General features: G+C 48.5%; 1 protein-coding gene across 8 annotated transcripts in view; it reads left to right on the top strand.

The window, feature by feature from the left end:
• Positions 1-14,769, top strand: part of LOC100346860 (probable inactive 1-aminocyclopropane-1-carboxylate synthase-like protein 2) — a 162,852-nt gene extending 148,083 nt beyond the window's left edge. For 5 of the 8 annotated variants that reach the window (XR_011387478.1, XR_011387479.1, XR_011387482.1 and 2 more), the window contains 8 exons: positions 479-568; positions 1,865-1,910; positions 2,002-2,143; positions 4,054-4,196; positions 4,283-4,436; positions 10,067-10,286; positions 10,649-10,782; positions 14,270-14,769. Coding sequence is in view for 3 of the 8 variants with exons in the window: in XM_051826158.2 (XP_051682118.1) it covers positions 479-568; positions 1,865-1,910; positions 2,002-2,143; positions 4,054-4,196; positions 4,283-4,436; positions 5,523-5,605 (658 nt within the window). In the remaining 5 variants the exon portion in view is untranslated. Of the gene's footprint in view, positions 1-478; positions 569-1,864; positions 1,911-2,001; positions 2,144-4,053; positions 4,197-4,282; positions 4,437-5,522; positions 5,742-10,066; positions 10,287-10,648; positions 10,783-14,269 lie in introns of those variants that run through there. The other 3 variants (XM_070071345.1, XM_070071343.1, XM_051826158.2) reach the window with 3 other exon arrangements.
• The last annotated feature ends 16 nt before the right edge of the window (positions 14,770-14,785 follow it).

Raw genomic sequence — 14,785 nt, 5'->3', positions numbered from 1 at the left:
ACTGAGCAAGACTTCAACATGGCCGGGAGGAGGGCCCAGCTCCAGCATCTGCTCACGGAAGGGATTCCCTTCACATCTTGGAGTCTTACGGGTTTTTTGTTTCTTTTGTTTTTCATCCGTGAAAGGGAGACAACTGTGGAGAGGACTGTTGGGAGAATCGGTGAGATGATGTGTACATGCACACTTGGTGCCAGACTGAAACCGTCTTGGGCACCCAGCCGCCTCCCATTGGTCTCCTCTTGGTGGTTGAAAGGTTAAATAAGTTATCGTGTATGTCTGTGTTACCCCCAAGCCAGGCTCCAGGGTCCCTGGTGGCCTATCATCTCAACCTTGCAAGGGCTGCATGGCTGCTGGGGAAGTCAGCGTATCTGATCTCTATCCAGAGAAGACCATAAAGTGAATGAAGATTGGGAGGACAAGCTAGATCCTGCTCGCTCGCTCGCTCGCTCTCTCTCTCTCTCTCTTCCACCCAATACAGGAACCGCCTCCATGTGATTGTGGATGAGAGCTACATGCTCTCTGTGTTTGATGGATCTGCCACATTCCACAGTGTCCTGAGCCTAACCAGGTGAGCTGGGCTTAGCTAGAGTTGGGAATGAGAACCACGCGATCCCCGCTTTGTAGGATGTTGCTGTCTGCTAGTAACTGAGTTAGGTGGGGGTGGATACAAGCAGAGCATCGTCTCCCTCCCAACTGTCCCCCAAATGCCATTTTGTATACAAGATTACTTGAGGGCAAGCTAGAAAGTGGACCATCAAAGGTTAAGATACAGTCCCAAAGCCAGTCAGGGTGTTCCTGCAGAGCACCGGAAGAGCACAGAGCAGGGCAGATTTCGAAAGCTCAGTATTTGGCTCCAGGGGTGAGAGTCCAGCAAGGCCAGGGAAGGGCATCTTGGCAGAAGGAACAGCTTCACAAAGGTGAACATGAAGAAATAGGTGAGAGGGGAACATTTGACACCGTGGTTACGACACTGCTTGGGACAACTGCCTCCCGGATTGGAATGCCTGGTTCCTGTCCCAGCTCCTGCCCTTCCAATTCAGCGTTCAGCTAATGCATACCCCGGGAGGGGGCACACGATGGCTCAGGCACATGGGTCCCTGTCACCCACCTGGGCTACCTGGATTGAATTCTGGACTCCTGGCATGGCCTTGGCTTAGTCCTAGCTGCGTGTGCACATTTGAGGACTGAACCAGCAAATAGGAGATCTGTGTCTCTTTTTCTCTTTCAAATACAATGAAATTAAAATTCTCTAGGAAATGCTCACATATTCTTTTTAAATGGTGGTTGGGGGTGAGCATTTGGCCTCGTGGTTAAAACACCCGTGTTCCACATCGCAGTACCAGGGTTTAATCCCCAGCTGCCCTCCTGGCTCCAGCTTCCTGACAATACAGATCCTGAGAGTTGCCAAGTGAAGCTTCAAATAATTGGGTTCCTGCCACCCAAGTGGGAGACCTGCATTGCATTCCTAGCTCCTGACTGTGGCCTGGCCCTGTCCTAGCCATTGTGGGCCTTTAGGGATGGGTGCTCACCATGTCTGCCTCTCAAATGAAAAAATAAATATTAGAAAGGGTTTGTAGCCCTTATCTGAAGAGCCAACTGCCAAGAAGGTAGCTTTGGACCAGGTGCAGGAGAACCACAAGTCAGACTGAGGGTCCAGGCTGTCATTCGATGAGTTCTTCGGGGGTGACTTGTGTTGACTTCCTGGCCTAACTGGAGCAGCCATTTCTTGAACATTGGGACCCTTAGAGAGCAAGGTCTAGGAAGTAGCACAATTCCATCTTCCCATTTCTGCTCAAAGACCCCACCCGAGTTTCCATCCTTCAGCTATTTCTCCCTAACTTTGGCTTTTGCATTTATTCTCTAGTTTGCCGGACCCCAACAGGACTCATGTGATCTGGGGAACTAGTAAGGTGAGCCCCAGTTAGCATCCTTGAAGGAAAGGGAGAAGGGACCAGAAGGCAGACAAGTCACATGTGGCCTCCTCTACCCCTCTTCCTCTAGGATTTTGGCATCTCTGGCCTTCGCTTGGGGGCTCTATACACCCACAGCAAGGGCGTGGCCTCTGCTGTGTGCTCCTTTGGCTGCCTCCATGGTACCTCTGGCGTCACCCAGTACAAGCTGTACCGACTGCTCCAGGACAGAGGTACTGAGCTCCAGCCCCAGGCCAGCGTCTCGGACGGACCTCAGGGCCAGCAGGAGTCATTAGATGGGCTTGGGCTTCTGATGTGCCCTCAACTGAGTTTATCCTGCGCCACAAATTTAACCATGGCAGGATGTGAAGTCTGGAGGAGGGCAGGACACAGCTTAGATAGGGCAGTGGAATATGGGTAGAAAGTGGAGGTCTTGTTCTACGACACAGGATGGGCTTTAAATTGCCGAACTCTACCAGGAAACAGTCAGCCCTGCTCTAAGACCTGCAAGTGGGAACTTCAGAAACTGGCCTTGACGTGACTGTCTGTTTTCGCTCCCCAATACCCTGCTTACTTCAGGCAAAGGCAACAAAGGAACGCCCTGATTCTTCTAATAGAATTTAATGTCATCTTCCCAGGAGGCTGAAGAGCTGTCCTTCAGACGAGTTAGTGTCCCAAGGTCTATAGCATCTCGATTTCCCCTCCCCACTTGGGTCTCGCGTGAATGCTGGCCTTGGACGGAACTGCCCCCTTTAATGCCATGGCCCAAGCCTGGAAGAAACCCCCTTTTAAAAATTCCTTGTGCTAGGACCGAGCCAGGCTGGAAGGTTAAATGATAGCTGTGATGTCCTGAAAGAGTGATCATTAGCAACTTGCTTTCGGCTTTGAGTAGAAAAGAGTACAGATCAGGTAAAGCCCACAGGATGCTTCCCTACGTGGTGCCAAGCTCCTCGACACTTGTCAGAAGTCAGATCCTAGCCCATGGATCTCTGGGTCTCAACCTTGGGTGCACCTTGGAATTGCTTGGGGAGCTTAAGTGTTAAAAAAACTATCTGAAAGACAGAGGTGGGCCAGGTTGTGGTATAACAGGTTAAGCCTCCATTTGCAATGTTGACATTCCATACTGGAGCACAAGTTTGAGCCTTGGATGCTCTGTTTCCAATCCACTTCCCTGGTAACGTGCCTGGGAAAGTCGCAGACGATGGCCTAAGTACTTGTGTCCCTTGCCAGGGAGACCTAGATGGAGTTCCAGCTTCCTGGCTTTGGCCTGGCCTAGCCCTTGCCATTGTATCCATCTGGAGAGTGAGCCCAGCAGATGAAAGATCCCTCTCTCTTTGCCTGTCTCTCTCTGTCTCTCTCTCTCTCTTTCAATTAAATAAGTAAACAAACCTTTAAAAAGATGCAGAGAAACAGACACAGAGAAAGATCTTCCATCTACTGGTTCATTCCCAATATACACAACAGCTGAAGCTGGGCCAGGCCGGAGCCAGGAGCCTGGAACCCAATCTCTGCTTCCCACATGGCTGGCAGAGACGGCTTGAGCCGTCCCCTCTGCTTACCGAGAAACACATTATCAGGAAGCTGGATACGAGGAGATAGGTCTCGCTCAGACACTCTGATACGGGATGTGGGCCCGCCAAGTGGTGTCTTAACCGCTTGGGAGGCTTAAATGTCGATATGTGGGCTCCATTCTCAAGGATCCCGATTTAGAAGATCGAGGGGTATATCCTGGACACCAGAGCTTCCAGAATCCCTCCAAGAAGTTCTATCACACTGCCAGTGCTGCACACATCTCCAGGCAAGTCCAGGTGCCTCCAAGTCCTCTGTGTGAGGCAAGAGGCGCAGTGAGTTCTATGTGCAGTTGATGACATTAGCAGCAAGCCCTCCAGGGGTACCCCGACTCCTTGTCTCAGGGGTATCAACTCGATGGCCCTGCTAGACCATAGAGAAGCCTGATGTCTCCCCCAGAGCCATGGATAAGAGGGTGAGTGTGTTGGATGGAAGCCATTAGCTCGGGTATCAGGCAGAGTCTGTGCCGGTTATAGAAATTCCTTGCAGGAAGTCTAGTCGGGGAGCACTGGGGAAGGACCCCTGAAAGCTCTGGCACGAGGTCTGAGGTGGCCCTCTCCTCCCACCTCTCCAGAATGGATTGACAAGGTATACCTGCCCACTAATCGCTCCCGGCTCCAGGATGCTTACAAGTACATCACTGACGAGCTGAAGGCATTGGAGGTCCCCTTTCTCAAGGGTGGCTCTGGGCTCTCTGTCTGGGTCAGCTTGAAATCGGTGAGTTCTGGCAGTGAGGACAGGCGTTCCTGGGTGGGCCTGCTGCGGCGGTCCTGGGCTCAGCTCCACTCCTGTGCCCTCCCTAGTACCTGGAACCATGCACATTTGATGGAGAGCTGGCCCTCCATCGGCGCTTCCTAGACAACAAGTTGGTGCTATCACGTGGCAAAAGCTTCAGGTGTGAGGAGCCTGGCTGGTTCCGCCTCACCTTTGCAGAGAAACCTTCCGAGCTGCAAGTGGGTGAGTGGTGCTGGCCCCCCAACCCTGGCCTCCTTACAGACACTGCTCTGTCACTGCATGCCTGAATCCTCCTGTCTCTCTCTCCTTTCATCTCCTCTCCTGCCCCACACACCAGCTTTGTGTAGCCCGGATGCCAGACCTCCTATATGGTTTCCGTTTTCATCTCCATGCTGCTTTGGAAACAGGAGCAGATACATTCTTCAAGTTCCTACGTTTTCATTCACAATACCTTTTGGGTATCCGTTCTGTGCCTGCCATTGAGTGAAGCAGTGGGACCATATGCTAACAAAGAAGCACTCTTCTAGGAGTGGGCATTTGGCTCATTAAGATGCCACTTGTGACACCCACATCTCAGTGCCTGGACTTGAGTCCTGGCTCCTGATGCACACCCTGGGAGGCACAGGTGATGGCTCAAATACTTGGGTCTCTGCCACCCATGGGGGAGGCCCAAATTGAGCTCCTGGCCCCTGGCTTTGGCCTGGCCTAGCCCCAACTGTGGTATGCATTTGGGGAATGAACCAGTAAATAGGAGACTGGTCTGTTTCTTTGCTTCTCAATAAACATTTTAAAAAGACAGCTTTTGCCTTGGGGACTGACTGTCTAGCTGGTGAGAGAGGTAGATGGCCATAGAAGTCCCTGTAGTTTCGTACTATAAAGCTCAGATTCTGCCCTGAGGGTATGACACTCGCGTAACAATTACCTGTTGCATGTCTGACAGTATGCTGGCCTCTGGCAATGCAGCGTAACAATTACCTGTTGCATGTCTGACAGTATGCTGGCCTCTGGCAATGCAGCAGTGCATCGTTCATTCTCACGAGCAGTTATGGAAAACGGTGAATGGAAAGACATTAGGGACAAACAAATCTCAAGGCCAAAGCCAAAAGCCAGGGCACAGGACTTGCTATGAGACATTGAAGCATCTGGCAGGCTGCTGATATGACAGTAAGTTCAAAAGCAAACCCGTCAGGGATATGGCAGGACTTGGAGGTGCATACCAAGGAAGACTTGCTGAGCAGCCGTGAGCCCCAGGGGCCCACCTGCAAATGCACTAATCCTTATTTCTGTCTCCATTCGGACCCCCTCTAGCCATGCATCGGTTCCGTCAGGTGCTAGAGGAGCAGAAGCAGGAATGGATAGTGAAGCAGCTGGCGGACGCCATGCGGGAGTAGGCTGCCGGCTTCCCAGCCCACGGCTCTCCCCGGTCACCTGCTCGGGGGCCCGTGGTCAGAGAGCGGCCTCTGGTCCTGAAGGCTGGGGTACTGGACTGTGGCTGTGACTGAGCAGATGTGGGCTCCTCCGGGAACGGCCTCATCTGACCCGCCATCAACCTCCTCAAGCTGAGCACCTGCCAGCTTTGGGAGCTTAGCGGCTTTTTAGTCTTGGCAGCCATTTTATATACAAAAACGGTGTTTTTATTGGGGTTGGGATGGGAAAGCCTGCAGGCACCTGGATGGACAAAGGGAGCTGTCTGGGTATCTATTTTAGATGGGTTCAGTTTTTAGATTGACTATCTAATAAATTCTGTATTCTCTCAAATTCCGGGACGTTTTCCTACTTACGTTCTCCATGAACGCCTTTGGGGGAGAGACTTCTGAGTTCTGAGGCAGGTTATGTATAAAGTTTGCTGTCAGGGCAGTAGAGAAGAGATGGAAAGAAGCAGTTCCTAGTGGATGACACAATTTCCAGGTGTTGGCTGCCAGGTTCCAGAGAATTCTCACAGGGTCACACCCACCGTGGCGGTGGCGGCGGCGGCAGGGTGTGTGTGTGTGTGTGTGTGTGTGTGTGCACATGTGTAATTGCAGGCACTTTTTCCAAAGCAGAGTTCTTTGCACTTCTGTATTTCCACGAGGCCTGAACATGACTGTGCAGTGACAAACTTAGTGTCTTGGCCTGTTCGTGCTGCTCTGACAATACCAGAAACTGGGTAGCTCATAATCAACCGACTTGGCTCAAGTCCAAGGTCATGGCCCTGGCAGATTCAACGTGTGGGGATGGCCTGTGTGTTCTCTGTCCCCTCCCAGGGCAGGAGGGCTGAGGAGTCTTCCCTCTGCCTGCAGGAGCCAATCACGCCTGCCCAAAGCCCTGCCTTCCTAAAACCATCGCCTCAGGAGTAAGGATTTCAATACCTGAATTTTAGGGGCCAGGTAAACATTATGTTCCGAGCACCTGGGATCTTCCGTTTCTATCTCGAGTGTTCTCAGCTGTTCAAGTCATACCCACCCCTGCGCATCTCTGCAGCGCCCTCACTCTGAAGCTGTGGGATGGGCAGAGCAAGGGTTACCTTTGTAGAGGACTGAAAAGCTCTCAGAATGCGAGTGTTTGGCCCAGCAGCTGAGACATCACCTGGGAGGCCCACACGCCTCTCTGAGTGCTTGGGTCCGAGTCCCAGTTCTGCTTCCAATTCCTCCTTCCTGCTGATGCACACCCTGGGGAGCAGCAGGTGCTGGCTCGAGTACTCGGGTCCCTGCCACCCACGTGGGAGATCAACATTGAGTTCTGGGCTCCAGATGTTAGCCTGACCTGGCCCTGGCATCTGGGAAGTGAACTGGCAGATGAAAGATCTGTGTGTTCTTGTCTCTCTGCTCTTCAAGTAATATGAAAAAAAAAAAAAGGGTATACAAAAACAAGACTATGCTCCTCAGGCTTACGTGTGGTGTTTTGGGAATTCTTTAAGATGGTGAGATGATCCCAAAGTGTTCCCACGTGGGGGTATTCGTGCATGCTTTGAGTGGAGAAGTTAGCAGCAGAACTGACATACATGAGGGTACTTCAAGAAGTTCATGCAAAAATGGAATTTGGAGGTTTTCTTGGTGCAAATGAAATTTTGACATCCATGCATAAGTTCTCCCTAAGATGCATTTCCCATGAACTTTTAGGAGACCCTTTGTATATGCTCCCATATGGGTGCCGGTTCAATTCCCAGCTCAAGTTCAGCTCCCTGCTAATGTGCCTGGGAAATCAATGGAGCATGGCCCAAGTCCTTGGGCCCCTACGCCCATGTGGAAGGCCCAGAAGAAGCTCCTGGCTCCTGGCTTCACGTTGGCTCAGCTCCAGTAGTTGCAGCCATTTGGGGAGTGAACCAGCAGGTGGAAGACCTCTCGCTCTGTCTCTACCTCTCTATGTAACTCTGTCTTTCAAATCTTTAAATAATTTGTGCCTCATGTAATGGCACAGATCATAAGTGTACTATTCAAGTTTCAAAACTTATAGTCAGGGACCAGTGCTGTGGCATAGTGGGTTAACGCCCTGACCTGGGGCACCGGCATCCCATATGGGCACCGGTTTGAGACCCGGCTGCTCCACTTCCAATCCAGCTCTCTGCTGTGGCCTGGGAAAGCAGTAGAAGATGACCCAAGTCCTTGGGCCCCTGCACCCACATTGGAGACCCAGAGGAGGCTCATGGCTTCAGATTGGCACAGCTCTGGCTGTTGTGGCCAACTGGTTAGTGAACCACCGGATGGAAGACCTCCCTCCCTCCCTCCCTCCCTCCCTCCCTCTCTCTCTCTCTCTCTCTCTCTCTCTCTCTCTCTCTCTCCGTGTAACTCTGACTTTCAAATAAATCTTAAAAAAAACTTGCACTCAGTTAACTCATACCCTAATCAAGAACATTTCAGTCATTCAAGAAAACAATTTCTTGCTCATTTCCAGCCAATTCTTGTCCCCACACTCCCCCAAGGATCAATTTTTCTGGTTTTAATGTTTATTTCTAAAATTTTTCTTGTAAACTCTTGGAGAAACATTCTCTTGTTCACTGGTTCACTCCCCAAATGCCCTTAATAACTGGGGCTCCAGGGCTGGGCTAGAAATGCAAGCCAGGTCTTCCATGTGGGTGGTGGCAATCTATAACATCTGCTTCCCAGGTTCTGCATTAAAAGAAGCTGGAGGGACCAGTGCTGTGGCACAGCAGGTAAAGCTTCCACCTGCAGTGCTGGCATCCCATATGGACGCCGGTTCAAGACCCGGCTGCTCCACTTCTAATCCAGCTCTCTGCTATGGCCTGGGAAAGCACTCGAAGATGGCCCAAGTCCTTGGGCCCCTGTACCCACATGGGAGACCCGGTAGAAGATCCTGGCTCCTGGCTTTGGATTGACGCAGCTCTGGATTTTGTGGCCAACTGAGAAGTTAACCAGCGGACGGAAGAGCACACTCTCTCTTGCTCGCTCGCTCACTCTCTCTGCCTCTCTTTCTCTCTCTGTGTAACTCTTTCAAATCTTTTTTAAAAAAAAAGTGCTAGTGTACTCGTTGCAGCTTTTACATGTAGGTCTATTGTCCATTTTTCAGTTAATTTTTGCATCAGGTGTCATGTAAAGATCAAGGCTTCCTCCCATGTGGATATCTGGTTGTTACAATATCATTCAAAAAAAGATCCTTTCCTTGTCAAAAATCAAGCTGGCAGGTAATGAGGACTCTTCAAAAGTTCATGGAAAATGCATACATGAAAAAACTGCATTCTATTTCTTTTATAAGATTTATTTGAAAGTGTTACAGAAAGAGGTAGAGTCAGAGAGGTCTTCCATCCACTGGTTCACACCCCAGATGGCTGCAACAGCCAGAGCTTCATTGACCTGAAGCTAGGAGCAAGGAGCTTCCTCCGGGTATCCCACGCGGGTGCAGGGGTCCAAGGACTTGGGCCATCTTCCACTGCTATCCCAGGCCATAGCAGAGAGCTGGATCAGAAGTGGAGCAGCCTGGACTAGAACCAGCGCCCATATGGGATGCCAGCGCTTCAGGCCAGGGCTTTAACCCACTGTGCCACAACGCTGGCCCCTATGCATTTTATTTCAATATTTTTTGCATCAAAATAAGCTTTAATTCCATTTTCCACCAACTTTTTGAAGTCCCCTCCTCTGTGCAATTCCGTTTCTGGACCACCTGTTCTGTCTCGTTGATCTGTAAGCCTGTTCTCATGCAATGACGCAGTGTCCTGATTACTTGGCTCTATAGTAGATCTTGTCATCCACTGGGAGACTTCCAGCCTTGTTGGTCGTCTTCAGAATTGCTTTGTTTGCTAGGCCCTTTGGATTTCCAAACAAGTTTTTTTTTTTTAGATTTATTTATTTGAGAGAATTATAGAGAGGCAGAGAGAGAGAGGTCTTCTATCCATTGGCCCACTCCCCAAATGACCACAATGGCCAGCTGTGCTGATCTGAAGCCAGGAGCCAGGAACTTCCCCTGGGTCCCCCACGCAGGTGCAGGGGCCCAAGGACCCAGGCAATAGCAGAGAACTGGATCGGAAGTCGAGCAGCCGGGACTCGAACTGGCTCCATATGGGATGCCGGCACTTCAGGCAGTGGCCCTACCTGCCACGCCACAGCGCTGGCCCTCCAAATAAACTTGAGAACAAGCTTGTCAATTTCCACAAAAGTCTGCTAGGATTTTTATAGAGATTGCAATGAATCAATAAATCAAGTTGGGGAAAATTGACATGTTCCTATCCACACACATGGAATCTCTTCATTTATTTAGATCCTTTAATTCCTGCACTTTATAGTTTTCACTATACAAGTCATGCATATTTTCTTAAATTTGTTACTAAGTATATTATGCCTTTTTTATGCTAAAGTTTCTTACTAATTTCATTTTCTGACTATTGCTAATATATCCGTGATGGTGAACCTGACCGGGCTAAGGGATGCCCAGATGCCTGGTGAAACATAGTCTCTGGGTGTGTCTGTGAGGAAGCTTCTGGAAGAGAGGAGCATGTCAACCAGTGGACTGAACAAAGAAGCCCCATGCTCAGCAGTGCGCATGCACGTCTCCCAGGTTCCCAAGGGCCTCAATAGAAGAGAAGGGCCGAGGAAGGTGAATGATCTCTTCTTGAGCGGGGACACCCATCCTCTCCTCCCTCAGGTATCACAGCTCCTGCTGCCAGGGCCTTCCGTCTCCAAAGCTCTGTCCTGCACTCCCTGCCCTTCCCCAGCCTCCTGCCTTGGCCCGAGAGTCCCCTGATTCTTGGGCCTCTGCACTTGAACCAAAGGACACCACTGGCTTTCCTGCTCTCCAGCTCTTAGGCCATAGCTCATGAGGTATCGGGTCCCCATGACAACGTAAGCCTATTCCCACAATAGACCTCCTCTTCCATACCCGCATCTTTAGCCTGTTAGTTTGTCCTCCTCTTTGGAGAACTCGAACACAATGTAGAAACAATTAACTTTCCTAGACCCATCTTGTCTGTATCAAGGATTTGGAAGACTGGGATTTTCACCTTACAGATCGCGGGAGAGCTGGCGGAAACCTGAGAACCTTGAGTCCGAGACAAAGTCCAGCACAGGCAGGAGTCGCAGTAGCAGCTTCTGCAGCAGTTCTCCAAGCTCCGACTCCTATGGGGCAAAGTGAAGAGGGCCAGGTGACACCTGCACCTGCTGGTGCTGGGCAGTGGGCGCGACGCAGCAGAGGGAGCTTAAGGCACCTGACCAGCAGGGAGCCCACCCCACCCCTCCCCTGCCACCCCCCAGAAAGCCTTGAGGGGGCCTTAGCTCTCAAGGGAAACACTATGGCTGTTATCTGTGGCCGTTTGCTGTATATAATATATCCTTGAAAAGACAGTCTAAACAAAAGGAGGATGCTTTTGCCCTCTGCTTGGGAGCAGGGAGAAGCTTGAGAGCCTCCTGAGACAGCCCCAGCAGTGCCCTGCAAGCTTGCTAAATTCACTTTCCAGCCCTAGTAGTTTTGGGGGGATTTCTTAGAAATATCAATGTTAAGTAATCATGTTTTCTGTGAATACAGAACTATTTTCTTCTTTGTCAATGTCCATGCTGCCTATTCGTTTATGGTAACGATACTGCCTGGCATCTCTAGGATACTGTTGGATAAAAGAGAGAGGAGGCACTCTGGCCTTCTTCTCAGACTTAGCAGGATAGAGTTCAGTCTTTTACTCAAGGATAATGTTACTTGTAAGTAGTTTCCATGCTACCTTTATCTGGTAGAAGAGTTTCCTTCTGTTCTTAGTTGGCCAAGAATTTTGCCATCACTGGGGGCGAATTTTGTCAGAGGTTTTTATTTGCATCTCTAGAGATGATACAGTTTTTCTCTGGATTATCCATGAGGTCAACTGCATTGATTTTTGTAAAGGTATCGAGAAGCCAACTTTCTGTTCCTGCCGTGAGCCACATCCAATCGTGACGCAGCATCCTTTTAGATATCGTCAGCTATGGCCTGGGATTTTATTAAGAATTCTGGATCTGTCAGGGCCAGCACCATGGCTCACTTGGTTAATCCTCCGCCTGCAGCACCGGCATCCCATATGGGAACTGGGTTCTAGTCCCGGTTGCTCCTCTTCCAGGCCAGCTCTCTGCTGTGGCTCGGGAGGGCAGTAGAGGATGGCCCAAGTGCTTGGATCCTGCACCTACATGGGAGACCAGGAGAAGCACCTGGCTCCTGGCTTCGGATTGGCACAGCACTGGCCGTGGCAGCCGTTTAGGGGGTGAACCAATGGAAGGAAAACCTACCTTCTCTCTCTCTCTCTCTCTCTCTCTCTCTCTCTCTCTCTCTCTCTCTCTCTCTCTCTGACTCTGCCTGTCAAAATAAAAATAAATAAATAAAACTAAAAAAAAAAATTCTGGATCTGTTTTCATGAGGGACACTGTTCTGTAATTTTTTTGGTAATGCATTGTTTGTTTTGATATCAATAATACTAGCCACATAAATGCCTTTGGGACTTTCCTTAGCACATACAGGCATATTCAAGCTTTCTATTTCTTGTTCAGTTTTAGGAGTTTATGTCTGTCAGTGAAAATCGCCGTTTCATCTGAGTTTACTCATTGATATAAAGTTTCTTATGATTTCTCTGTTGTTATCCTTTGATCTCTGTAGGATCCATGATTGTATCTCCTTTTTCTCGCCAGGTATTGCAGGGCATGTTTTGGATCAATCAAAATGTTCGTCAATTGTATGGATCTTTTCAAAGAACCAATTTATAGTTTTATTGTTTTTTTTTTTTTCTGTTAGTGAATTTCTTCTCTGTTTTATTTCTACTCTTTATTTCCTTTTATTTGCCTTGGGCTTCATTTGGTCTTTTCCTAGCTACTTAATGTGGAAGCTTAGCTCATTGCTTTTAAGCTGTTCTTTTCTAATACATGCATTTAAGACTTCTCACATCTTTCTAAGCACTGCTTTAATTATATCCCAGAAATTTTGATATGTTGGGATTTTATGATCCTTCCACTAAAAGTATTTTCTACTTTTCTTTGTGATTTCTTTTGCTTTTCAAAAATCTATGGTTTAGTTAGCATATGTGTTTTAGTTTCCAAGTATTGGGGGATTGTTCAAATCTCTTTGTTGATGATTTCCACTTTAATTCCACTGTGACTAGAGAATGTATGATGTGATTTCAGTCCTTTGAAATGTATTGAGCTTTGTTTATAGGCAGACTTGTTATAGCTTATGATTTATCTTGGCCAATGTTTCATGCGCACTTGAAAAGAAGTGTATTCTGCAGTTGTTCTATGTGGTATTCTATAAATCTCAGGTTAAATTGCTTTATAATTGAGAGGGAGGAGATATACAGTTCAGCACAGCTCACTCGGACTTACCCCTAAGGGTGAAGCTAGAAACATGCCATGGACTCCAAATCCCATTAAGTTGGCAGGTACGAATGCCATCTTACTAGTTAAAGTGATCAGTTTAAGTTCATAATTGATCACAAAGATAGGATTAAGTGTCAAAGGGATCACATAAATAAGACCAGTGTCTGCTAATAGTAACTGATAGAATTAAAAAGGAGAGAACAATCCAACATGGGAAGCAGGATACACAGCAGACTCATAGAATGGCAGATGCCCTAAACAGCACTCTGGCCTCAGAATCATCCCTTAAGGCATTCGGATCTGGCTAAAAAAGCCCATGAGAGTCTCTCAGGCATGGAAAGCCAAGATACTGTGGCAAAAAATGATCTAAATGAAAGATTTCTGTGAGTGAGATCCCAGTGGAAAGAATGGGCCATCAAAGAAGGAGGTATCTTTCTCTTAAGGGAGGAGAGAACTTCCACTTTGATTATGGCCTTGTCTAAATAAGGTCGGAGTTTGTGAACTCAAGAGGCTTCCATAGCCTTGGCAGCTCATGACAAGAGCCTCAGGTGATTACTGACGTCATAAATAAGAGTGTCAATTGTTAAATCAACAACAGGAGTCACTGTGCATTTACTCTCCATGTAGGATTTCTGTCCTTAATGTGTTGTACTATGAGGAATTTTTTTAAAGATTTATTTATTTGAAAGAGTTACACAGAGAGAAGGAGAGGCAGAGAGAGAGAAAGGTCTTCATCCGATGGTTCACTCCCCAGTTGGCTGCAATGGCCAGAGCTGTGCCAATCCAAAGTCAGGAGCCAGGAGCTTCCTCTGGGTCTCTCACATGGGTGCAGGGGCCCAAGGACTTGGGCCATCTTCTACTGCTATCCCAGGCCATAGCAGAGAGCTGGATGGAAAGTGGAGCTGCCGGGTTTCGAAACCATGCCCATATGGGATGCCGGCGCTTCAGGTCAGGGTGTTAACCCACTGTACCATAGCGCTGGCCCCGTACTATGAGAAATAATGGTAAAAATAGTCTTCAAACAGTACTTTATACTTTGTGTGTCTGTGTGGGTGTAAACAGTTGAAATCTTTATTTAGTATATACTAAGTTGATCTTCTGTATATAAAGATAATTAAAAATGAATCTTAATGAAGAATGAGATGGGAGAGGGAGTAGGAGATGGGATGGTTTGCGGGTGGAGGGTGGTTATGGGGGGAAAAACTGCTGTAATCCAAAAGTTGTACTTTTGAAATTTATATTCAATAAATACAAGTTTTCTAAAAAAGTTGGTTTATAATTACTAATCAAAATTCCTGTTGTCCTCAGGGAGAAGTCCACAATCCTGATCAGTTCATTTTTGAAGACCCCTGATGCAGCTCCTGCTTCTAGCCACACACTTCCTCCCACGCCCCTGACGCTGCACCAACACTGGACTTGCCACTGTGCAGCGGCGCCGGGCCCTGTCTCTCACCTTCAAGTCTGTCCAAGTCTCCCTCCTGCTTCCCACACCTCGCCCTCCGGCTGGCGAAGACGCTCTCTTCAGAACCCCATCATCACTTCTAACAAATTCACGAAGCATCATCCCTCAACGGGATCCTGCAGCCCTGCTAAGCTCACTTCTTAGCCAGCGTTGCTATTATTAGCCCTGTTATTAGGCCATGTTATTCAGCCCTATTATTCTTCAAATTTCCAACGTAAGTAAGCATGTCGTCTGTGAAGAAAGACCATCTCCCACCTTCCTTTTCAGTTTATATGTTATTTATGTATTGCACTGTCCTGCCAAGAACCTTCATAAAGGTGAATAAAAAGACCTTCTCGCCTTGTTCTGTCGAGTGTGTGGGG

The sequence above is a fragment of the Oryctolagus cuniculus genome, chromosome 1 (assembly GCF_964237555.1).
Source record: "Oryctolagus cuniculus chromosome 1, mOryCun1.1, whole genome shotgun sequence".
In the NCBI taxonomy this organism is placed as follows: Eukaryota; Metazoa; Chordata; class Mammalia; order Lagomorpha; family Leporidae; genus Oryctolagus; species Oryctolagus cuniculus.
Note: the sequence above shows the minus strand (reverse complement) of the source record. Positions and strands in the feature narration are given on the sequence as shown.